The sequence below is a fragment of the Catharus ustulatus genome, chromosome Z, assembly GCF_009819885.2.
Source record: "Catharus ustulatus isolate bCatUst1 chromosome Z, bCatUst1.pri.v2, whole genome shotgun sequence".
Taxonomy (NCBI): domain Eukaryota; kingdom Metazoa; phylum Chordata; class Aves; order Passeriformes; family Turdidae; genus Catharus; species Catharus ustulatus.
In genome coordinates this window covers 41794720-41820568 of record NC_046262.2, presented here as the reverse complement: position 1 = coordinate 41820568, position 25849 = coordinate 41794720, and the positions used below count along the sequence as shown (strand labels likewise).

Sequence of the window (25849 nt, the reverse complement as noted above, 5' to 3'; positions counted from 1 at the left end):
GCAAGATAACACATTTTAGAACTCAGCATCATCCTTCAACATCCTGTGACATATTTTCTTGGTGGTTCTTATAAACCCAAGTTTTCTTTCAAATTTCCAGTGTTGTTGTTATTAGCAAAAATATATGTAATATTACAGACTGTTAAGTGGTTATATTTTTCACTTTTTCTGGCATATTCTGGTTGGACTTCAGACACTACAATGGATGACATACAACCATTCTTATTATTTCAGCCTTCATATGTGGAACCTCAAGGATTGCTTCCCTTTTTTCAAGATGATATTAATTTTTAGTGGTACTAACACAATTAATTATTTCAGTGGTTATTTAAAAATCTTTATTATGTGTTTTCTTACCTTTAAATCTAAACAGTAACATTATTTATCAGATCTGTCATTCTGATATGCTATTTGTTAGGCCCATTCAGTGAGTTCAAAGCAGAACTTGTGTTTTCAGGCTTAACTCCAACAGTATCCAGAAGATTACAAAGACCTCTCTGCAGAAGGTAACATTCAGTAGAAATTCTTTTTAGCCAGTCACGTGGACTTTCTGTTGCTTTTGTTCTCCTACTATGTGGTTGTGGTTTTTTTTTTTTTCTTTTATCCCTCTGTAAAGGGAGAATAAGTTCTCAGCTTTTTCTAAATAGAAGAAATTTATCCAAAAATTAATTTATTTTACCGAGGAACTGTGTTTAGACGTCAATTATTTCTTTCAATTTTTTTATTTCTTATTTATTTCAATTATTATGAAAAACCGTTGATTTTTAAGCAGAGGAGGTCATTTATTACAAAAGGCATTCCATGTATAAATTGACTTCACAATATGCTTCATTTCATTTAGTAAGTAAAATGGCTTATGTATTTCCTATTTTACTTTTCTGTCTTAGGTTCAACTATTACAGAAAACTATTTTATAGCAACAAGATTTAGGGCTTAAGGGATTGCAAATGTATGACATTACTCAGTCTAAAGGTTGGCCAAAGTGGATTTGAATATTTTAAAATGTCTAATATATTTTTAAAAGGTGAAAAGAAAGTAAAAAATAGTGCATGGAATTTTTTTTCTAGTTCAACAAATTCCTCTTCAAAATGTTGTGTGAAACTCATCTAATTCCCTTGACTCTTAATTTTTTTGCTTTTCTGTCACAATTCAATGACAGAAATAAGAAACTGTGTTTTGGATCTATGGAATCTTCTCTATAATCTTTTAATGAAATCCTTAATAATTCAGAATTATGGCTATCCATTGTATAGGGAATACTTTTTTTCCATACATTATTGTCTTTGAAAATATGAAAGCAAGACTTTCAGAGAGGATATTCACAATTTTCAGATCTTTAGTTTTTCCTCATCTTTTTATTTTGAGCTGCAAAAATTCAATTATGATTTTCTAGGCAAACCATTAAACTGTGTAATGTGAAAGTTACTTAGAGAAAAACTCAATTTAAATAATAATTTTATAAACTACACCCAAATCTTCCCTCTGATGTCTGTAGAGACTAAATAACAAAATGAATAAATAACAACAGTGAATAGACAGTAGAATATGCTGGTTGGATTATAGCTGTGATAATTTAAATATAGTTAACAACAGCAATCAATTAGCATGTAATCAAGAGATGAATTTCATCCAAACCGAAAAATCACAAAGCTTGCACATTTCACTGTTTCTTGACTACTGTGCTCTCTAGGGGTCCACAAACTGATTGGTTTCCATGCAGTGCATAAATCATTGCTCTTGCTGTCAGTGAGTGTGAGGAAGGAGCTGCAGGCCCCTGAAGTAAATTCTTCCTCTAAAACAATCAGTCTTATCCCATGAAATAGTAGGCTAAACCTTAAAGTAGCTTGTTCTGCTATTAATTATTTTGTGACCCAATTTATTTAATTATTTATGTCTGTTACTACTATCCTCTTTCTAGCTCCATCTGAAGTGGTTTTTTCATTTGACGTGGGAAATGGACCTAGTGAAGTCGTAGTGCAATCACACAACTCCTTAAATGACAACCAATGGCATTATGTGAAGGCTGAACGAAATGTCAAAGAGGCTTCCTTACAAATAGATCAACTTCCTCAAAAATCTCACAGTGCCCCACCTGATGGACATATCCGCTTGCAGCTCAACAGCCAGCTTTTTGTAGGTAGGTGTTCCACAGAATAATTCCTTATTATCATCATAAAAATCATTAAAATTCTGTGGTGAGGAGGGGGAGAAAAAGTGTTGGCAACCAGATCTTTTGAAAAGACTTTGTATGATGACATGAGAGACTTTGTGAAAAAACTGTGCAGATAGTCATTATTTTGAGATTATAGATCTCAAAGAACCTTGGCCAATAGTTACTCCAGGACTGGATTTCAAATAAAGTTAACTTCTTTTGAGGTTTGTTTGAAGGACCATCCAACAATCTAGATTTGCACCTTGTTTTGAGAAGATGTAATCTACTAAAGGAAGTTGTGCCATTTCTATAATTTCAAGGAAATTTTGTTGTGTCTCTTTATCCACAGCTTCTCAGGTTGAAACATGACATTAAGGCATTTAGATATTATGCTGAAAAGTAGAACTGGGATAAAAAATAATTAATTAGTATTAATTTAGCTGTTACAGAAAAATATATAGAGTTATGTGTTATATCCACAGTAGTGTTCTTAATGTAATATTGCCTTATTATTAATTCATAAGTTTCTGATGTAAATATATGTTGTATAATATAAGAGTATTTAAAGCTGACCCTGCTTTTAAAGAGATCTTTTATGTCTGCTCTGAGAAACTCATACTAATTTAATGTAAGCTTTATTTGTTGTTTGTTGGGGAGGGATACATTTAAGGGCAACAGTGTTCTTAAACTGTAGCTACAAAAAACGTGAATGCTTCTGAAAAAAAATTAAATAAAGGGAAGTCTTGTATGCTCTGATAAAAATTTGCCTCAAAAGGTAGCAAGACTAGAACAAAGATTAAAGAATTTTATATTTTGATTAAAAGCATAGAGAAGGATTCCATAACAAAAAAATATATCCAATGTATTAGTTAATGTGGAGTTAGGAGAAGCTTTGAGATTGGTTTATATTCACAGTAATGCACTAGATCTATTAATGGAAAGATTTTTTGTTTACTCTACTACAGTAAATTGTATTGCTGTTTTCTGGCTTGACTTGCCATGTATCTGCTATTATATGAATACCTGAAATTAGATCAGTGGAATGGTCTAATTCTATAGGTGTTTTGGTGCTATCAAATCTAAAGACTTTTCCAATTGTTTAGATAATTAGTTGTTCTCTAGTTCTTCCGATCCTCCTCCTAAAAATTTAATACTTTCTTGTATTAACAGTTGCACTTTCTGGTGACTTTTTGGCCATTGAATATAGTGATGTTTTTGTCAAATAATCTGGCAAATTCAAGTAAAATTATATGCTTTTGTCTTTCTCTTTTATGGAGCAGACAATATAAAAACTGTTTTGACTTATCTACAGGCAAGTTGTCTAGCTTACTTTCTTCAGATAATGTTCAGGGGAATAATCGTACTGGAATAGACTTTGTTTTGCATCTAGTGCTGAGGGTTATTTTTCGCTCTGAAAATTCATGAAGATCTGGAGGATCTAGAGAAAAATGAAATACAGAGTATCTTTAGAATTACATTAGCAGAGGCACTTTTTACTTAAGTGTCATCTTGAAATCTAGTACCTTCCTTAGTCACCCATCACTCAGTCAGTAACATATGAAGATTGATTTCTTCAGACTGAAACACTCTTAACTTCTTGAAGTAAAGAAGCTGTATATACTCTGTTTTTTTCAAAACCAGAACTAAAGCCTAAGCAGCCTGCAAAACCATAGAATCAAAGACTTGTAGAGTGATTAGGATTGAAAGGGACCTTATTCTAGTTTCAGTTTCTTGCCATTTTAAGAGGTGACATGAAATTGCCAACACCAGGCAATTTTGTTCCATAATAACTGAAAATAACAATAGCTATGCCAGGATATTTCCTGTAACACCAAGAATTATACAAAATGAAACTGAAAAACCTTAAAATGGATGATCACATGGAAGCATTTATCCAAATGAGAACTGGAAATTTATAATAATTATAGTCTACAGTCTCACACAGCGTGGAATATTTTCTGATTTTCCTTTTTAAAAGAGAACAATGGACAGGAAACATCAGAGTAAGTTGTGCAACAAAGGACAAAAGAGGTGGTATGTAGGTTGTCCACCTTGCTAAGCAGCACAGATGAATAAAATGTTAGCTGTAATGAAATGCCCTAAAAATAAGGAGAAATGAAAAAGAATGAATAACAACTTCATTAGTCTTAGGATTGCTCTGTATAGTTGTTACCCATGCTTGGTAGTCAGGTGCAACCTGGCTGGTATTCCTCTGTCTAGAGGGGTGTTAACCTTTCTATTATTGAAGAATAGACACAGCTTGTTTCTGAGACAAGTTATACCAGAACAGACACCAGATGAGGGTATCGTAGAATCATTAAGGCTGGAAAAAGTCTCCAACTTCATGAAGGCCAACTTTTGAATGAACATGACCTTGCCAACGAAACCACAGCACTAAATGCCACATTCAGTTTTTTCTTGAACATTTCCAGGAGTCAGGACTTCAAAACATCCCTGAGGAGCTCATGCCAATGCTTAATCACCCTTTCAGTTATCACCCTGATGTCCAACATGAACATACCCTGACACAGTTTGAGGTTATGCCCTCTTGTTCTGTCACTGTTTGCCTGGGAAAAGAGGCCCACCCCCACCTGGCTACACGCTCCCCTCTAGCAGTTGTAGAGAATGATAAGGTCACCCAAGAGCCTCCTTTTCCCCAGACCAAACAGTTCCCTCACCTGCTTCTCATATGAATTACTCTCTCAACCTTTTTACCCACCCCATTCCCTGTCTCCTGACATGCTCCAGCACCTCAATTTCTTTCTCATAGTGAGGGGCCCAGAACTGAAAACAGTACTGGTATGCCCTCACCAGTGCCATGTACAGAGAGACAATCACTGCCCTGGTCCTGCTGGCCACACTATAGCTAATACAGGCCAGGATGCCACTGGTCTTGGCCACCCGGGTACAGCTGGCTCATATTCAGCTGCTGACCAGCAACCCCCGATCTTTTCCAGCAGGAAGCTTTCCAGTCACTCTTCTCCAAGCCTGCAGACTTGCATCAGGTTGTTTTGACCAAAGTACAGAATTGCCAGAATTCTAATTTGTTGAACTTTGCACAATTGACCTCAGCCTGTCTAGCCTGTCCAGACTCCCTAGCAGATCCTTCCTAGCCTTCAGTAGATCAGCACTCCTACCCAGCATAGTATCATCTCCAAACTTACTGCAGTTGCACACAATATCCACATCCAAATCACCAATAAAGATATTAGACAAAAGTACAATTATATCACTGAGCCCTGGGGAACCTAATCAGTGACTGGCCATCAGCTGGGTGTAATTCTCTTCACCACCACTCTCTGAGCTTGGCCATTCCACCAGTTTTTAACAGAGCAAGGAGTTCCCCTGTTCAAGCCATGGGCTGCCAGCTTCTCCACAAAAAATTTAACGATACAGGTATCATCATCCATACTGTAAGATTTGCAGACAGATAGACACAGGTCAGTTTATCAGTCAGTAGAATACTGAAATAAGGAAACCTCTCCTCTCCTCTCCTCTCCTCTCCTCTCCTCTCCTCTCCTCTCCTCTCCTCTCCTCTCCTCTCCTCTCCTCTCCTCTCCTCTCCTCTCCTCTCCTCTCCTCTCCTCTCCTCTCCTCTCCTCTCCTCTCCTCTCCTCTCCTCTCCTCTCCTCTCCTCTCCTCTCCTCTCCTCTCCTCTCCTCTCCTCTCCTCTCCTCTCCTCTCCTCCCCTCCCCTCCCCTCCCCTCCCCTCCCTCTCCTCCTCTTCTAAAACTATTTAGAAATATTTTCACATGAATTAACTTATGTCTTGAAAAGTCATATTATACTTTTCATAGACGGTAAACTATAAAGACGGTTTTGCATACCAATTATTTTAAAGTTTTAAAATTCCTATAAATTTATTTTCAGGTGGAACAGCATCCAGGCAAAAGGGATTTTTAGGATGCATTCGCTCATTACGATTGAATGGAATGGCCGTTGATCTGGAAGAGAGAGCAAGGATAACACCAGGAGTTGAACCAGGCTGTCCTGGACATTGTAGCAGCTATGGTAACCTGTGTCACCATGGTGGAAAATGTAGAGAGAAGTACAGTGGATTCTCCTGTGACTGCACTTTCTCAGCCTATGCTGGTCCATTCTGTAAGAAAGGCAAGCATGTCTTTTAGCTTTATCAGTTATTGAAAACAGGATCATACAGTCCAGGTCAAGATCTTCACATTCCCTTAAAGATGTGTTTAAATGCTTGCAAAATATTTGATTTACATAATGTAGGTAAATATCTGTAAGTTTTACTCAACACTCTTCTTTCAGAGAGAACTTCAATATACACCATTTAAGCAGGAACCACATTAACTAGCAGGATCAACATCTTCTTGCAACTTTTTTGATCCTTTGATACTATTACAAATCTAGGAAATATATTTTTATGGTAAATCATTTGAATTTCTGTCTTTCAAATAGTGGTCTCAAAACTAAGTCTGAGTTTGGAAAACAAACCAAGAAGCAGGTGAACTTAAATCTACTTTTTACTGTAAGAAGAAAGTAAGATCTTTGCATATATGACTGGGCCCATTTTCCAAGTCTTTTAAAGGTACTTCTTTGGTGAAGTTGTCATACTGGTAGATGATCACAAGTCATCAAGGCTGAATTTCAAAAATGAAAGTTTATCTAGGAGTTTTGGTGTTTGCATATACAGTAATTTCACGAATACAAGCCGCACCAATTTGACCAAAAGTTTGGTGGAAACCCGGAAGTGCGGCTAATATTCGAGGGCGGCTAATACATGAACAAAATTCTAAAATCTACCAACACGGAAGTGAGAGCCCGCGGCAGCCCCAAGCCAAGCTGGAGCCCGGCCGGCCCCGGCAGAGGTGGGAAAGCCTGGCAGAGGCGGGGCCAGCAGTGTGGGGGTGGGCGGCTGAGCCTGAGCCAGCAGGGCGGGGCAGGGGGGGCGGCAGAGCCCGGGCCAGCAGGGCAGGGGAGCCCGGGAGAACTGGGGCTAGCAGTGCAGGGGAGCATGGCAGAAGCAGGAAGGCCGGCGGGTGGGGCTGCCTGGCAGCGGGGGAAGCCCAGCAGAATCGGGGCCAGCAGCGTGGGAGAGCCCGGCGGTGCGGGGGCCTGCAGTGCCGGCCAGGGCGAGGAAACGCGGCGGCGGTGCAGACGGGAGGGGGCGGCCGGCGAGCCTGGCGGCGGCGGCAGCCCTGCCGGCCGGGCGAGCAAACATGGTGCGGGGCGGCCGGCGTGCCTGGCAGCGGCGGCAGCGGCTGGCCCACCGGTAGGGCGAGTAAACTCAGCGGCGGGGCGGCCAGCGTGCCTCGCAGCGGCGGCAGCGGCTGGCCTGCCGGCAGGGCGAGTAAACTCAGCGGCGGGGCGGCCGGCATGCCTCGCAGCGGCGGCAGCGGCTGGCCCGCCGGCAGGGCGAGTAAACTCAGCGAGGGGGCAGCCGGCGTGCCTCGCAGCGGCGGCAGCGGCTGGCCCGCTGGCAGGGCGAGTAAACTCAGCGGCGGGGCGGCCGGCGTGCCTCGCAGTGGCGGCAGCGGCTGGCCCGGCGGCAGCGGCCGGCCCGCCAGCAGGGCGAGTAAACGCAGCGGCGGGGCGACCAGCGTGCCTCGCAGCGGTGGCGGCGGCTGGCCCGCCGGCAGGACGAGCAAACGCGGCAGCGAGGCAGTGCTGACGGGAGAGGGGGGCCAGTGAGCCCGGCGGCGGCTGCAGTACCACCCGGCCGGCCCCGTCGGCAACCATGAGCGGGCCGAGCCTTCCTGGCCCCGCCCCGAGCCAGTAAAGCCCGCTATGCCGCGATCCTGTTACTAATTGGCCAATTTGTGAAAGCTGCGCACGGATTCTCGCTACGAACGAAAGTGCGGCTAATATTCGGGGTGCGGCTTATCTATTGACAAAGACAGCAACATTGTCGAGGCACCGGAAGTGCAGCTTATACTCCGTGCGGCTTGTATTCGTGAAACTACTGTAATTCAGATTTGCAAAAGATCTTGCTTCCTCCATATATTAAGTGCATTCTTATTAAAAGTGGCTTGTATGCCACAACTTCATATTCCTCTAAATTAGCAAAAAATCTGCCCTGTCATCACTGCCACCATAAAAGTGAAGAACCCTTTTGAAGACTTTCCATATCTAGCACTTCAGATCTAATGCCACTGTATGAGGAATAATGCTTCCGCCTCTGCATCAGAAGAGACTAATGGTCATGCTGTAATATTCGGTAGAGACAGAGTAATTTCTGTTGCTAAAAGTGCAGGATGACCTAAATAATAACTTGACGTCAGCCTTTGTCAAATACTCAGCCAGATTACAGAAACTTCAAGAAATTTCTCCAAAGCGTGAAAGATGTGATCAAAAACACTAGGACAATTGTATTTAGCAGAAAACAGCTATGAGAATTCACAGAATTACAGAAGCCCTCTGTAGGTGATTCATCCCTAAGAAGACCATAAGATAGTTGCTGTTTTCCTTTTCTTTCTCCTACTGGACCCGTCTCTTCTACCTCAAATGTGTTTCATCTAATCTGCATGTTAGGATTCAAATTGCTGCACCCACTTCTTTGTAGAAGCAGTATACATACAAGACAGAATATATTGTGCTTGAGGACTAGGATGATCAATAGAAAATAACCTAGAAAAAAAGGCACTTCTCCATGAAACAGATATTTAAGACACACATCTGAATGAGCTTTTGCCCTCAGACCAGGTAATTTCTTATATCTCTCTGTAGTTCAAAATGCTAGTTTTATTTATATTTACTTTTTAGTTCTATCACAAAAATTTAGAATACATTTTATTTTGTTCTGTGGTGTGGCAGAAAGAAAAAAAAATGCAACCAAACAAAAAAAAAGATTTCTAGTGTTATTATACATTATATTTAAATATTGATTTACTTTTTGTTTCAGAAATCTCTGCCTATTTTTGGGCTGGCACTTCTGTGACATACAACTTTCAAGAATACTACACATTAGCTAAAAATTACAGTTCTCATGCTTCTTCTTTCTATGCTGACATGACACTGACCAGGGAAGCAATTACGTTTGCCTTTCGAACAACACAGACACCAAGCTTACTTCTCTATGTCAGCTCCTTCTACAAGGAATACCTCTCGGTCATTCTCACCAGGAATGGTGAGTTCTCAGATTGGATGTCTGGAAACACTAATGAACATCATGACTGTCAGCTCTAATTCTCTCTGATTTCCAGACCTGAATCACAAACTACATACTGTCCTGATGTTTCTTTAGATGGTTTATTTTTCGCACTTTCAACTTTTCCTACTTTTTTTTTTTTATCATGTTGTCAAAAATGTTTATTTCTGAAAATCCTTTGGAAATTTTTGGGTTTTAAAGTTCAGAAATTGAAATTAAAATTTATCTGTGCTGTGTTCTACACATGAGGCCTATTAATTGCCATCCTCAAAATAAATAACAAAATAAAATACTTATGAAAGTGCATTATCCATTTCCCAAATTAATAGGTAATTTCATTAAAATTATTTCATAGACTACTTACATACCTATGAAATATAAATATATATATGCATAGCTGTAAAAATACATGTGACATTATTAATGTTTCTATTTAAGCTGAATATTAATTATTACTTGGATTCTTTTACATTCTTTCATCTAGGTTTATTTTTTGTTTTGTTTTGTTTTTTTTTTTTAAGTAAAATAACCCCAAAGACTGAGTTAAATCTTCAGGTTTATCAAAGACTCTTTGCAGTCGCAGTTGTTCTGTGCTTAAGGAAGGTTCTGTGCTGGATATAGATATAGAATATAAGATATAGAATATAGATATAAGATACAGAATAGCTGTATTGTCCTCTTCATCATGTGACGCGGAACACGTTTTGCTCCTGACTGGCCTGAGTCTGGCATTGGCCCTGATTTCTGGAGCATGAATAGAAAGTTGTGGTCTATCTGCAGCTGAGAAGGAATTTCTGACTAGGAAACTACATTGCCTCTGTGTTCTCTTCTGAGTCTTTGTGTGATTATTTGTGTTTACAAATGGTATTCTGGGAGCTAATGGTAAGGAATGGAAAGTGATCTAGGAGTTAGTACACTACATTCTATTTGACTTTCAAATAGTCAGAGGTTTACAGGACTGAAGAGAGAAAACATTCAAGAATTATGAGTTATATTTTGTAAGTCACAATTATGAGAACTACCAGACTGAGTCTTTCTCAGCTAAATTTTGAAAATACAGTAATTTCACGACTATAAGGCACCCCCTTGTGACTAAAATTTTGATGGAAACCCGGAAGTGCACCTTATAATCTGGTGCGCCTTATATATGGACAAAGTTGGGAAATTTGCCAACCCGGAAGTGTGCCTTTTAAGCCGGTGCACCTTATAGTCATGAAATTACTGTAATTATAAAATTTCTGCCCAAATTTTAACTCAATCATCTAAATTGAGACAGCTTATGACTATATTGTGCTTCCAACATTGCTATTACTCATTCTGTTGTCTTTAATTTCTCACTTGTATCAATTTCTGATGGCTAAGTCCTTAATCAAATCAAGCATTTGTTTTACCCTTGAAGTACTCCTGAGAAGTAGTATATGATCTATACTGCTTATGGTGTATGTAGTGCATTACACCTTTGCTCTCTTTATCCCTTCAGGAAGTTTACAGATTAGGTACAAGCTAGATAGCCATGAAGATCCTGATGTCTTCAGCATCAGTTTCAAAAGCATGGCTAATGGACAACTACAACATGTGAAGATTAACAGAGAGGAGGAAACACTCTTTATAGAGGTAATTCTTTTAGGGAGGGAAAAATCATGGATTATCATAAAAAAAGTAGACAAGCAAAATGAAGTAAATACTTACTACGAGGCAATTACTCCCAAATAAAATGTGCCTTAATATCTCAAATAATCAAAGCAGAGTTTACACTCTCATGATGCACAGTCAAAATTAATGTTAGCCAATCTCTTTGATGTCAATTTTGTTTATTTCAAAAGATCAGTATTGCCTCATAATTTTAAATGAAAATGCAGTTAATTGTTTGATGGTTAACTTTTCAAAATTCGGTAAATGTGTATGACTGCTGTTGTTTAGTTTAGGTCTTGCATTTTCATTTTTAAAATTTAAATTATGTATTAAACTACAAGAATATATTACCAACCAGATAACAATTTAATTATATTTTTAAAACTTTCTGTGGTTTCTTTTGCATCATCAAAAGAGTGTAGCATAAGCTATTTTGTTATTTTTGTGGAAATTACATGATAAAATAGAAACATTTATTTGGTAATTGTTGACACTAACATGCAAAAAGTATTTTTTTAAATTTTAAATTCAAAATATCTGTATATTACAATTTAGTATTTTGAGGCTAGAACTTGAGTTTGTAAGGGTACTTGGCTTGAAGTTGTTCTAGAGGTACCCTGAGAGGCAGAGTATTTACACTATTTTTGATCTTTATGAACTTAAATATTGAGTGCCTTTTTTAAATGAAAAGATACTTTTTTATATTCTTAAAGGCTTTCTATTTTTATTCATCTTAGAGGTGAATAAGAAGGAATTAGCTGAATCAATAAGATAAATAAAGGCTTATTAAGTGTGATGGTTAAGAATATCAGTTATAATCAGTGATCTGAGGAAGCTGATAATCTATTTCCTGATGAGTTTTTATGCTATAAATAACAAATACAGTAATTTCACGAATACAAGCCGCAGCAAGAAGACTAAAATTTTGGTGGAAACCCGAAAATGCGGCCAATATTCCGGTGCGGCTAATCTATGGACAAAAATGTGATGTCTACCCTTACCTAGTATCATGCTGGTCCAGTCCCAAGCCAAAACAGTCTGAAATCCACGGTTTCCCGTTGTTCCGATGATGAACCAATCAGAGAACAGCTTATTGCCTGCCTGTGGATGGCGGCGTTACTGAGGGGCGGGGGTTGTTATCGGGGTGAGTTACCTCGGCAGTTCGATAAAAGTGTGTGATATTTCTCTGTACTTTTTAAAGTGTTTTCAGTCTTGTGCGGCTACGGGGCTGGCTGGGCTCGCAGGGAGAGGGCTGGGGGAGCCTCTCTCCCCGCAGGGAGAGGGATGAAGTGGGCAATCGGCTCGCAGGGAGAGGGCTGGGGGAGCTGCTCAGCCCGCAGGGAGAGGGCTACAACGGCCGCTCCCCCCGCAGTCGCAACGGCTACAATGGGGCCGCTGCCCCTGCGGGGCTGCGAGGGCCAGAGCGGCGCTCGCCCCGTGGGCCGCAGGGGCTAAAACGGGGCCGCTCCCCCCGCGGACTGCGAGGGCCAGAGCGGCGCACCCCCTGTGGGCCGCGGGGGCTAAAACGGGGCCGCTTCCCCCGCGGGCTGCGAGGGCCAGAGCGGCGCTCCCCCCGCGGGCCGCGGGGGCTAAAACGGGGCCGCTTTCCCCGCGGGCTGCGAGGGCCAGAGCGGCGCTCCCCCCGCGGGCCGCGGGGGCTAAAACGGGGCCGCTCCCCCCGCGGGCTGCGAGGGCCAGAGCGGCGCTCCCCCCGCGGGCCGCGGGGGCTAAAACGGGGCCGCTCCCCCCGCGGGCTGTGAGGGCCAGAGCGGCGCTCCCCCCGCGGGCCGCGGGGGCTAAAACGGGGCCGCTTCCCCCGCGGGCTGCGAGGGCCAGAGCGGCGCTCCCCCCGCGGGCCGCGGGGGCTAAAACGGGGCCGCTTCCCCCGCGGGCCGCAAGGGCTACAACGGCCGCTCCTGTGCCAGCACGGTGCACGGAGATGTGGCTCCGCTCGGAGCTCAGATACTTGCCTGCGCGGCTGAGCGGCTGTTTAAAGGCAACGCGGATCCATTGGGAATGCTCGCAAAATGACCACACTATTGTTCCTGTCTTTTTCGGCTTGTAAATAAAGGGTGTGTCTTTTTTCACTTGGAAACAATGTTTCCGAGGTCAGCAGTAAGCCAGTAAGCCCCAGCGAACCCGCGATTGTGTTACTAAATGACGATTTTGTGAAAGTTCGCTGCGAACTAAAGTGCGGCTAATATTCCGGGTGCGGCTTATCTATTAACAAAGGCAACAATGTTGCCAACACACCAGCAGTGCGGCTTATATTCCGTGTGGCTTGTATTCGTGAATTTACTGTACTTCTCTGAGACCCTCTTATTTTTAGCCTTGTTCTTACCTGCTTCTTTGAAAATATTGACTATCTCTTCCATTATTCTACTTTGTTCCTCACTCTATCATTTCATAGGTTAACCAGAATGAAAGAATGAAGTTTATTCTGTCTTCAGGCACAGAATTGAATGCAATCAAGTCTCTCACACTTGGCAAAATTTTAGGTAAGTGGAACACCGCAGCATTTTCTAAAACTGCAAGGTTTTCTAAAACATGGATCAAAATGTCATCATGGGGCATGAAAAATAATAACACAAATGTCATTGAGAGACATTTGTTATTGTGGATTTACTTAGACACAGAGTCACAATCAAGGTAGAAGCTTCAGTCTTGTTGAAATACAGATATAATCACAAATAAGTGCTTCCTGAAAAAATTATCGAGTGGGTTCCATTAAAAATAATTGTACACTTCTCTCCCGTTTTGCAATCAAGCATTAAGAAACAACACTTTGTTTTCTATTCTGGAGAAATAACAAATCAAATTAAGATCATACAAAGATGATATAGTACTATTCATCACATATCATACTTGAAAAACTTCCTGTGATTAGGTGTTGATGCAAACAGTGAAGAACATGGTAATGTAAGTCAAATCTTTGCTGGATATTCTTTATCTCATGATGATTCTTCAAAATATGTCTTTTTCTCTGCAATAATGATCAAAATTAAATTTACTTACCTACAGTGACCACTTTTTGATGTTCTTAAAAGAAAATAGCAATAGCCTGCGCTAAAACTTTTAAGATCTTGTTATTTTCATACTTTTCACATTGGTAAAACCCAGTGATAGAAGAAGATTTGGTGCTGGTGCAAATGTAAAGAATATTTCTCTTTCCTCTAAAGTAATTTCATAGAATCATAGAGTGTTTTGGGTTGAAAAGGACATAAAAGATCATCTAGTTCCAACTTCCCTGCTATATGCCAGAATGCCTTCCTCCAGACAAGGTCATTCAAAACTTCATGCACTGGCCTTGAACACTTCCCATGAGGACATGCACTGCTTCCCTGGACAATCTGTTCCAGTGTCTCTTACCCACACAGCATAGAATTTCTTCCTCATTTCCTAGTTAAAACTACAGTTGTGCAGGTTATAGCAATTCCACTCTCTCCTTTTACTACATGCATATGTAAAATGTCACTCATCAGTTTTCTTGTAGCCTCCTTTAGGTAGTGGAAGGCTGCTATGAAATCACCTTGGAGACTTCTCCAGGTTTGAACAACCCAAACTCTCTGTCTTATAGGAGAAATGCTCCACTACTTTGATCATCTTCACAGTCCTTCTCTAGACTTGCTTTAATAAGTCCTTCCCCTTCCTATGCTGGGGACCCTAGAGCTGGATGCAGTGTTCCAGGTGGGGTCTCACTGGAGCACATGAGAGGTGCAGAGCCACCTCTCTTGCCCTGCTGGCCACACTGCTTTGGATACAGTGTGGAATCATGGAGTGGTCTGGATTGAAAGGGACCTTAAAGATCACCTCGTTCTAACCCCTCTGTGATAGGCAGGAGCACCTTCCACGAGACCAGGTTTGTCGGAGCTGCATCCAACCTGGCCCTGAACAGTCCCAGAATACAAAGGGCTTTTGGGCTGCAAATGTGTATTGCTGGCCCATTTTGTGCTTCTCGTCCACCAACACCCCCAAGTTTTTCTCCTCAGGGTTGCTCTCAATCCATTCATCCTATTTTGTGATGATATTGGGAGTTGCCAGATCCAGGTGCATAACTTTGCACTTGCCATTGTTGAATTTCGTGAGATTCACTTGGTCCTGGTCCTCAAGCCTGTCAATGTCCCTCTGGGTGGCATTCCATCTCCCAGGTGTGTCAACTGAACAATTCAGTATAATGTCATCCACAGACTTGCTTCAGATGCACTCAATCCTATTCTTGGTGTCATTAGAGAAGATACTGAACAGAAATTTTATCAGTGTGGGCCCCAGAGGAGCACCACCTGTCAACAATCCCTACTTAGACATAGACCTGTTTGGATAAGGAGATCCAATTAATTCTTTATCTGTCAAATAGGTGGTTCTTTATGTCAATTATGAGAGCATTATCTAGAAAAGATTGAAGAATAATTTAAAATATACAATAAAATTCATGCAGTGATAGTTATTTTTATGAGTACAATTACCAAATGCTAAATAGCTTAAAATGTATTAAAGAAATTTAGAAATTATGTTTAAAGACCATTTAAAAAATCTTAATTATTAGTTACAGTAATTTCACGAATACAAGCCGCACCAATTTGACCAAAATTTTGGTGGAAACCCGCAAGTGCGGCCAATATTCCGGGGCGGCTAATACATTAACAAAATTCTAAAAGCTACCAACACAGAAGTGAGAGCCCGCGGCAGCCCCAAGCCAAGCTGGAGCCCGGCCGGCCCCGGCAGAGGTGGGAAAGCCTGGCAGAGGCGGGGCCAGCAGTGTGGGGGGCGGGCGGTAGAGCCTGAGCCAGCAGGGCGGGGCAGGGGGGCGGCAGAGCCCGGGCCAGCAGGGCGGGGGAGCCCGGGAGAACTGGGGCTAGCAGTGCAGGGGAGCATGGCAGAAGCAGGAAGGCCGACGGGTGGGGCTGCCTGGCAGCGGGGGAAGCCCAGCAGAATCGGGGCCAGCAGCGTGGGGGAGCCCGGTGGTGCGGGGGCCTGCAGTGCCGGTCAGGGCGAGGAAACGCGGCGGCGGTGCAGACGGGAGGGGGCGGCCGGCAAGCCTGGTGGCGGCGGCGGCAGCCCTGCCGGCAGGGCGAGCGAAAGCGGCGCTCGCGAAAGCGGCACTCGCGAACGCGGCGCTCGCGAAAGCGGCGCGAGCGAACGCGGCGCGGGGCAAGCGAGGCGCGGCGCAGGGCGAGCGAAAGCGGCGCGAGCGAACGCGGCGCGAGCGAACGCGGCGCGGGGCGAGCGAGGCGCGGCGCAGGGCGAGCGAACGCGGCGCGAGCGAACGCGGTGCGGGGCGAACGCGGCGCGGGGCGAGCGACGAGCCCGGCGGCGGCGGCGGTGGCAGCCCGCCGGCCGGGCGAGCGAACGCGGCGCGGGGCGGCCGGCGAGCCCGGCGGCGGCGGCGGCAGCCCTGCCAGCCGGGCGAGCGAACGCGGCAGCGGGGCGGTGCTGACGGGAGAGGGGGGCCAGCGAGCCCGGCGGCGGTGGCAGCACCACCCGGCCAGCCCCGCCGAGCCGTGGCGCTGAGCTGGGCCACCCGGCCCCGTCGGCAACCATGAGCGGGCCGAGCCTGCCTGGCCCCGCCCCGAGCCAGTAAAGCCCGCTATGCCGCGATCCTGTTACTAATTGGCCAATTTGTGAAAGCTGCGCACGGATTCTCGCGACGAACGAAAGTGCGGCTAATATTCGGGGTACGGCTTATCTATTGACAAAGACAGCAACATTGTCGAGGCACCGGGGGTGCAGCTTATAATCCGTGCGGCTTGTATTCATGAAACTACTGTAGTTATCATTAGGAGAATCTCAGTGTAGCTGATTTGTTTTCTTACTTGAAAACTAAATGCCTCTAACACAAACAGAATACATACTTTTGAAATGTAGATTTTATATATAAAAGTCACAGTCCAGAAAAGAACTGATGTGTAGATATGCAGAGAAAATGGAAAAGAGAGTGATCACTTAATCATAATTTTAAAGCAATATTAGCTGAAATATAAGCTGCTACAAGAAAATTGTTACAAATATCTCCAAGCTTTAACATTTGATGATGAAATCGAACCAGGAATATATAATGTTTTGAAGTGTAGTATTATATTGCAGTCACACTTACATAAGGTTGATACCACACTGAAAGCGTATTTTATCTTTTTTATCAAACATCAAATCAGAATTTATATAAAATTTCTCAAAAATGCATTTGATGAAATTTATGGAAACATACATTTTTAGACAAATAGTTTATTGGTCTTTTGACTAGGACCAATATTGTCTCTTCCAAAGAGCCATACAGTTGCAAAAATTCAGAAGTGGGATTTTTTTCAATTGTATGATGGCTTTGCAATGACCCAGCAGTGCAAAGAAGAGTTACAATGACCTTTGGGGCACTCAGCCCAGTTTACTTCAGAATCTGTCCTGGAAAAAACATCTGTTTCTCCTCCTTTCAAAGGAGAGTTACTATTTCTTCTAGAAATCTGATTGCTTTGGCTTCTAATTTCTATGAAGTCCTATCCAGAGACAGAAGAAGACTTCACAAAGGCAGAAGAAAAAAAGTAATGAGTGTTAGTTGTAGTGAGGAGATCTAAACATAAAGAGTTAACAAAATACTAAATCATGTAATTTTTTGTATTTGAAAATGTTCGGGAAAACCAGATAGGGAAACTTTTTTTTAAAAAAAGAATCATTTTCAGTTGAAGTACTTTTCTGAGCTCTTCTGCATTTGAACATGACTCAGGTTTTTTTCTTCAAACAAAACTCCCCTTGTGAGTCGGCAGAAACAGGGTGGGGCTTCCTGCCTCGTTGACTGGCTGCTTATAAGATGCCTCTAGGGAGCGCAGTGAACAGGAGAAGGCAAACAGGGGCGTGGCACATCTCTGGGGGCGTGGCATGTCTCTGGGGGCGTGGCACAGCTTTTTGCATGGCTGCAAGTAGGGCTGCAGGTTTTCTTGCTAGAAAGATTTGCTGTGTGTTGTCTACAGTGTTTCTGTTCGCTGGTTGATGCTAGTGTTTCTGTTGGTAATGATTTTTACACTATCAAAAACTGTGTTTATTATAAGTGCATGTAACCAATTGGAACCTTCAAAAAAGGATGTGTCTGTACAGACCCATTCCTTCCTAGAGTGTTTGAGTTTATCAGTGGTTTCAGCGGGTCTTGTGGAAGAAGCTTGCCTGTGGTGTGAACGTGTGAATGATTTCCTTTCACTGATGGCTGAGCTTAGGGAGGAAGGTGAAAGACTAAGGAGTATTACAGAAAGGGAAATAGACTGGTAGAGTTCAGCCCTTCCATCTTTGAGGGACGCTCAACAAGATGCAGAGGATTCCTATGCCTCCCACGCTCATGCAATAGAAGGGCACCTGGTGGATGAAGGGGAGTGGAAATGGGTCCCTGCTCAGGGAGGTAATAATAAAAATTCCTCCTGACCCCACCCCCTAACCAGGTGCCACTTCAGAATAGATATGAGGTCCTGGATCTGGAGAGTCAGCTGGATGATTTAGAAGAAAATTATCTGCCCAGTGAGCCTCCTTATTATGGTTCATCTGTTAGAGAGATCACCACCTCTTACATCAGAAAGAAAAGAAGGGTAATAATATAGGGCCCCATATGTCTACTGGACCCATCCCGCAGGGAAGTTTGCTGCCTCCTTGGAGCTCAGGTATGGGATATCACTGAGAGACTGCCCGAGGGGTTCAACCCTTTGATTAATACCCACTGCTGATAGTCCAGGCTGGCAGTGATGAGATTAAAAAGAGGAGTGTCAGGGAAATTAAAAGAGACTTTAGGGCACTGGGTCAAGTTGTTGATAGGACAGGGGCACAGATAGTCTTTTTCTCACTCCCCTTGGTGGCTGAGATAAGCAGTGAAACTAATAGGAGAACTTACATCATTAACAACTGGCTCAAAGGTTGGTGTCATCGGCAAAATTTCAGATTTTTTGATCATGGGACAAATTTTTTGGTACCTGCCATGCTGGAACCAGATGGAATCCATCTCTCAGTTAAGGGCAAAAGGTTCTCTGCTCTGCAGAGAGACCTGGAATGGTTGGATGGATGGGCAGAGTCCAGTGGGATGAAGTTTAACAAGTCCAAGTCCTGCATTCTGGCCACAATAACCCCTGCAGTGCTACAGGCTTGGGATGGTGTGGCTGGACAGTGCCCAGGCAGAAAGGAAGCTGGGGGTACTGGTCAACAGCTGACTGAACATGAGGCAGCAGTGTGCCCTTGTGTGGTCAGTGATGTCTCTGGGGCCTGAGACAACTACCTGTGTTGTTTTAGTGTCTCTGTGTTCCAGCCCGAGCACCGGAGAAAGAGTTGGGAGATGTTTTCTGTTGTTTCCAGAGGTGGTTTATTTTATCTAATCTAAAAGTTCTTTCCCTGACTAACTGAGGTCCATTCAGCAGGTCAGTCCCAGGCACACTGCCTGCCCTTGGGGCAGTATTATCTTTTTATACTATAAACTATGTAAACATTATTTACAATTATCTTCCAATACTTATATTGTACAGTCTGGTTCTACTCTAAACCAATCCAAAAATACCAACATCACCCAAAAGATGGATGCTAGGTAGAAGGAGAAAGAAGGACAGAACTCGCCCAAATTCCTCCATCTTGACTCTTGACCCCAGACCATTATTATAAACAATCTTAAAAACCTACTTTTTCACCTTATAATAATCTAACTCATACTCTACTTATTTTTTGTGACTTGTAATTCTTCATGTAAGGGTGGTAGTTTTTTCCAGGGAGAGAAATCAAAGGCACAGGGGTCCTAGGCACTGTGTCAAGTTTCCTGAGCCCCCTGCCTGTGTCTCGAACCATCCAGGGAAGCCAGAGGGATGTCTTAGGTTCCCACACCCCTGTGGCCAAGAAGGCCAATGGCCCCTGGCCTGTATCAAAAATAGTGTTTCCAGCAGGAGCAGGGAGGTCATTCTTCCCCTGTACTCAGCACTGGTGAGGCCACACCTTGAGTGTCCAGTTCTGGCCCCTCAGTTTAGGAAGGACCTTGAGACATTTGAGCTCACCCAGAGGAGGCAACGAGGCTGGGGAGGGGCAAACCCTGTGAGGAACCGCTGAGGGAGCTGGGGTTGTTCAGCCTGGAGAAAAGGAGACTCAGGGGTGACCTTATCACTCTCCACAACTCCCTGAAAGGCGTTCGTAGTCAGGTGGGGGTTGGTCTCTTTCACCAAGCAGCAACTGACAGAATGAGGAGACACAGTCTCAAGCTGCACAGGAGATACAGGTTGGATAGTAGGAAAAAGTTCACAGGAAATATGATAAAGTACTGGAATAGTCTGCCCAGGGAGGTGGTGGAGTCATCATCCCTGGATGTGTTTTAAAAAACACTGGATATGGCACTCAGTGCCATGGTCTAGTTGAGGTGTTAGGGCATGGGTTGGACTTGATGATCTTGAACATCTCTTCCAACCCAGTAATTCTGTGAATTCTGTGAATTCTGTGAAAACTTGTGCAGAATCTTCTGCTCCAGCTGGATCCTGGTATGTCTATGAGACCTGCTCCATATGCAAGCAAGAATATTCAAAAAGCTGGCTGATGTCACTGCCTCTCTCAGTGCTTTTGAATGATGGAATCTGTACAAGTTCCAGTTGACTGGAAGCTTGCTCATTTCCCAGGTTTCAATAAGGGTAAGAAGACTGACCCAGGAAACTACAGGCCTGTTAGTCTCATTTCAGTGCCTGTTATAATTATGGAGAAGATTATTCTGGAAGGCATTGAAAAACAGCTGAAGGACAATGCAACCATTAGTCACAGCTAGTACAGGTCCATGAGAGGAAGGTCTTGCTTATCAGACCTGATTTCCTTTTATGACAACATAACACACCTCGTTGATCAAGGGAAGCCAGTTGATGTAATCTTTTTCAGTAAATCTTTTGAAGCTGTCTCTCACAGGATCCTTCTGGAGAAAATGTCCAGCCTATGTTTGGATAAAAACATCATGTGATGGGTGAGCAGCTGGCTCACAGGTCAGGCACAAAGGTTTACAGTGAATGGGGTGACATCAGTCTGGGGACCTGTCACTGCTGGGTTCCACAGGGCTCCATCCTCAGCCTGTACTCTTCATCTTCATAGATGACTTGGATGTAGCACTCAAAAGTCCAGTAAGTTTGAAAATGATACTTGACGACAGAGAGACCTCAGCTAATCTAAGGTCTGGGCAGTAACCAACCGTGTAAAGCTTGACAAAAACAAGAGCAGGATTCCGCACCTGGGATGGTTGTACGGACATACTGGGGACTGAGAGGCTGGAGAGCAGTGGAGTGGAAAGGGACCTGGGAGTCCTGGTCCAGAGTGAGTTCAACCTGAGTCAACAGTGCCTGGGCAACCAAAAGGACCAGCTCTGTCCTGGGGAGCATCAGGCACAGGATCACAGCTGGGCAAGGGAGGGAATGCTCCTCTGCTATGCTCTGCTCTGCTCTGCTCTGCTCTCGGCTGGGATGGCCTCACCTCGAGGTGTGCAGTTTTGGGTGATGTAATGTAAGATAAAAAAGACATTAGAAGGTCTCATATTTCTTGTCTTAAAATGTTCTGATAGTCTGCCTACTTGTCTGCTTACTGCTTACTGCTTGACTACTTGTCAAGGACAAATAGTTGAAGTAGAGTTAAAGAAAGAGTGTGTTTTGGTTTTGAGGGATCCTTTTTGTTTCTTTTATTTAAGAAGACAATATAGGTGGAGTAATTTCATCTATGGTGAGCATGGGTACACTTAGCAAATGAATTGCTATTAAGATACTTGAGGATACATAACTTCAGTTTACTGTAATATACTGTCTCCAATAAACAACTTTTGAGTGTTTTTGAGTGTCACTTTCAGTCAGTTAAATTTTACTTTAGCGGGAAAGTGGATGATAGTGGTCTTCCCTAAGCCCTTTCACTTTTATCACCAAGATTTCCTGATCCAATATAAAGCTTTACTTTATCCCAGCAATATTTCCTGGGAGTCAAGTGAAATCAAAGGATTTAACATATTCCTTTCCTATTATACATATATGAAGTTTAATAAATTATTCGTAGAATTTAGGAACTAAAAACCATTTACATTTAGGAACATGTAGGAACTAAAAAATGGTAGAATCCACTCTCCTCTTGAGGTTTTCAATCTGACTCATATTTAGATATATATGTTTTTGTCACAGGGGGGTTGCGGAAATGTTTTCTTGCCACTTCAGTGTTAATCTTTTTCTTAAAACATACAGTCTTAGAAGATCCTTCAGTGCATAGAGGCAGAAAACAGCTGCAAAGAAAGCATAAGAGTTAAAAAACCAACTTCTTATGTAATCCATCAGAGTAGGTGAGCCGGCTTTTGACTGACATCCATCTCTCTAGTAGTCTATCATCACTGCAATAAGCAGAGATTAGTTGAAGAAAATGCTACTCTAGTATTTTGCAACATTCTACCATATTATCCAATTTTTTGCTATTAACCTAAATTTTATTAAGGAGTACACTGTAAAACTTTAAATTATTATGGTAGTTATTGTAAAGATCTCAAGTTCATTTGTGGGTTCCAGGACATGTTGGAAGTGAAAATTAATGAGACTAAATTACCATTTTATTTGCAAATTTGTTTCCCTTCCTTTTATGACTAGTACTTGCAGAGTTTTTGCTTAAATTAGAACTGTCAGAGTAACTGAATTGTTTTCTTCATTGAAAGTGGTGTGTTAGTGAGTATTACCTGTTGAATTAACAGTGAGTTACATGCAAAGTACTTGTCACATGAGTTCAGAAAGGTAACTCAAGGGAAGGAGTGAGGAGGTATCTCCTTTTTTTTTTTCCCTCCCCCTTTGTAGTAACTGTTTGTAGTAACAGTAATGGTATCATCTTTTAAAATGTATAGTGAATTGGAATACTATTAATTTTTTTTACATTTCACAGATATCTTGATAGATTTCCAGAATCTGAGGATCTGAGATCTTTAGGGTTTTTATTTTGACAGACTTGATGGTGCTGGAATGGAGTAGATGTATGAGTTTATAGAATCAGTATGTTCCAAAATGTGTATTTATGAGAAGAAATCCAATAAAATGCATTTTTCTTGAATTCATTCTTCAGTCTTATATTTTTGTTGCATTTTAATTAAAGTAATTTATTTGCAATAGAAACTTTTTGCTTTGGAACTTGCTATAATAATTTAAAAGCATTTCCCTTAGCAGATTAGCAACTGTCATCTGTTCAACAAAAAAAAAGGGATGGGAGGTTGAACGTATCTGTCTTTTCATTAAAGCCAGAAAAGAAAGGGATTCAGTGAATCTACATATGTTACTGCAACTCAGATATTCTCAGAGGAACACAGGTTAATTATTCATTTATTCTTCTGACACTTTATTTTGTACATTTGCACTATGATTAATTGTGTTCTGTTCCTTTTGATTAACAGAAAACAGCGATGTGGATGAGGAGACTATGAAGGCAAACTCTCAGGGGTTTGTTGGCTGTCTATCTTCTGTGCAGTTCAACCACATTGCTCCTTTGAAGGCTGCACTGCACCACAGCAGCTCTGCCCCTGTCATTGTAAAAGGGCGTTTCACTGAATCCAGCTGTGGTACTTTAACTGGAGCTGACTCAACATCAAGTGAAACAACCCATTCATTTGCAGGTAGCATATGGTTATCACTTGATCTGGTCTCTGAAGCAAATTCCAAATAGAATACTCATGACCTGAATCACAACTGACTTTTTATTTTTCCATGCAGGTTAACATCTCAGGAGTAGTTTGCAAATAATTCTCTTTTATATGTACTTCCTTTTCTCTAGCCATTCTCTTTTCGTCTGAATGTTTACACTTTTTATCTCTGAAAAGTGTCATCTACATTCATGTTCTATGCATGCTTACTGACCCACACTACTGCCACTCTACCGTATTATAAATGAACTGTAACAGTGTTTGAATTTCTAAAAAAAACCCCACATCTATTTGTCTGTCATTTTCTTTTCTTTTTTTTTTTTTTTTCTGCTGCAGATCACTCTGGACCAATAGATGAGGGAAAGCCCTTAGCTAATGCAATCAGAAGTGACTCTGCAATTATTGGAGGTAATAGGGACTGTAACAAATACACAGGAAACTTTTTTTCTAACTGTGAATCCGTAAGTGATGAAGTGAAGTCACTTTAGCTTTGTGTGCATACAGAAACTACTAAAAACTCTTCATTTCATTATTGCTGGTAGGCAGATAAAAGCCAAGCATTGTTTTAAAATACAATTGATCATATTCTTCTTATGACATAAATTTATGCCATGTTTCCATGTATTGAAACATTCTGCTGAAAAACAAGATAGTAAGGACAGAATTTCAATCTGCATAATAGTGGTGTCTACAACTTTTAAAGTGCTTGGATACGTTGGAAAAAGCATATATTTAAGAAAGAACCATCATTTCTTCTTGACTTTGCCAAAAAATTACTTTTTGCTGCAAGTTTAAAGTCTTCTTTATTAAATCTGAACAACAAAGACTTTTTCTTGAGAATATGAGGTTTAACACTGCTTGAATCAATCCTCTGGCAGTCTGAGGAAATTTCATCCTGGTTTCCTGTTTGGAAGGCAATGTGCTTTTGGAAAGACTTTCACTTGCATTGATTTACTGCTTAAAATGCATGTTACAATAATAATAAAAATTACTGTTGTTTTGAAATACAACATTTTCTTCGTATTTCTTTTGGACATTTTTCTCAGGTCAAATGCAACTACAAATAACCATTCATAATTTTTTTTCAAAATACTTTTTTTTATCAGAGGAATAGAGAAGAACCATGTAGAATTCAGTTACTTCTGAAGTGAATATGGCAAAAGTCCCTTTATTGTTTATGCCTGTCAGAACAAACAGAGCATAAAGCTTAGGATAGATGTGTGTGCTTAAAGTACAGGACTGATAATCAGGATATACAGGTTCCATCACTGTGCCTTTCTGAATGATTGTCCTTAAGATCCATCTCATGAATTCTATGTGAAGGATCCATCTAATAGGAAATGTGCCAGTTCTGTCTCTTTAGCAGAAATGAGGAGTACTCAAGTGAGCCTAAATAGGGACAATTTGGGGTTCATCAGAAACTCAACTCCTTTTACCAGTGTTGAAGCGAGTATATTTTTCTGTCAGTTCCAATTTTCTTCCAAGGCATAGTATCTTCTCCTGTGACAATCACCCTCTGTAAGAATTTCTAGGAGTATTTCTTCTTTTGGGAGGAGGTGAGGAGATAGAACTTGTTTTCACTCATGATGTTTTGGCGGTATAACTCTGTTTCAATTTGCATAGATACTTTTGACAGAAAGGGCAATGGCATGAAAAGGTCACCCGCTCTGTCTTTTAAATTCTGAAAAAATTTACTTTCTTAGAGTTTTTTAAGCCTCAGTAGATGAAGGAATTAGTGGAATTTAGTAGAATAAAACTGTCCAGGCTTTCGTTGAAGTTTAAATTGTTTAGGTTTATGAATGGTTAAGTTACAATAAGAAACTGCAGTCACTTTTGTATTTTCCATTTAAACAGTGACACCTGTTATGGTCAGTGCATGCAAAAACACACTGCCTGACCAGTGACCTTTGGTCAAGACAGTAGTACAAAAGATACAAAAATGAGATTATTAAGCCTAGAAACTTCCCTGCTTATGTCTGTATAATTTTATGCACACCAAATTTTACCACTGATTTCAAGGAAGGTCAGAATTTTAAAATATGTTTTCTGAGTTCTTTACACATCTAGCTTAGTCAAAACTTGCTTTACTGTTTCAAAAGATTAATATTATTTTGCATAAGTATCTGTACATAATGATCACTATGTACTAGATAACTTAGTGTGGGTGGGGATTTTTAAGTGTGCTAACAACAAAGCATTTTTTAAACTTGAATCTGTAATAGCTACAATCCTTTTAAGATAATAATAACAATACTTTTTTGTTATTAAACACATTTGGGAATATGCAGTCACAATTTTTTTACTGCCTATGTTTGTTTAAAAGTCAAAACAAAGCAAACTG

General features: G+C 41.7%; 1 protein-coding gene across 2 annotated transcripts in view; it reads left to right on the top strand.

Moving 5' to 3' along the window:
* LOC117010618 (contactin-associated protein-like 4) overlaps nt 1-25849 on the top strand; it is a 238988-nt gene that overhangs the window by 206545 nt on the left and 6594 nt on the right. The window contains exons 17-23 of one of the 2 annotated variants that reach the window (XM_033085305.1): nt 1919-2137; nt 6023-6262; nt 9018-9242; nt 10744-10877; nt 13306-13393; nt 23263-23481; nt 23845-23916. In XM_033085305.1, coding sequence (XP_032941196.1) covers nt 1919-2137; nt 6023-6262; nt 9018-9242; nt 10744-10877; nt 13306-13393; nt 23263-23481; nt 23845-23916 — 1197 coding nt within the window. The remainder of the gene's footprint in view (nt 1-1918; nt 2138-6022; nt 6263-9017; nt 9243-10743; nt 10878-13305; nt 13394-23262; nt 23482-23844; nt 23917-25849) is intronic. The other variant, XM_033085306.1, reaches the window with a different exon arrangement.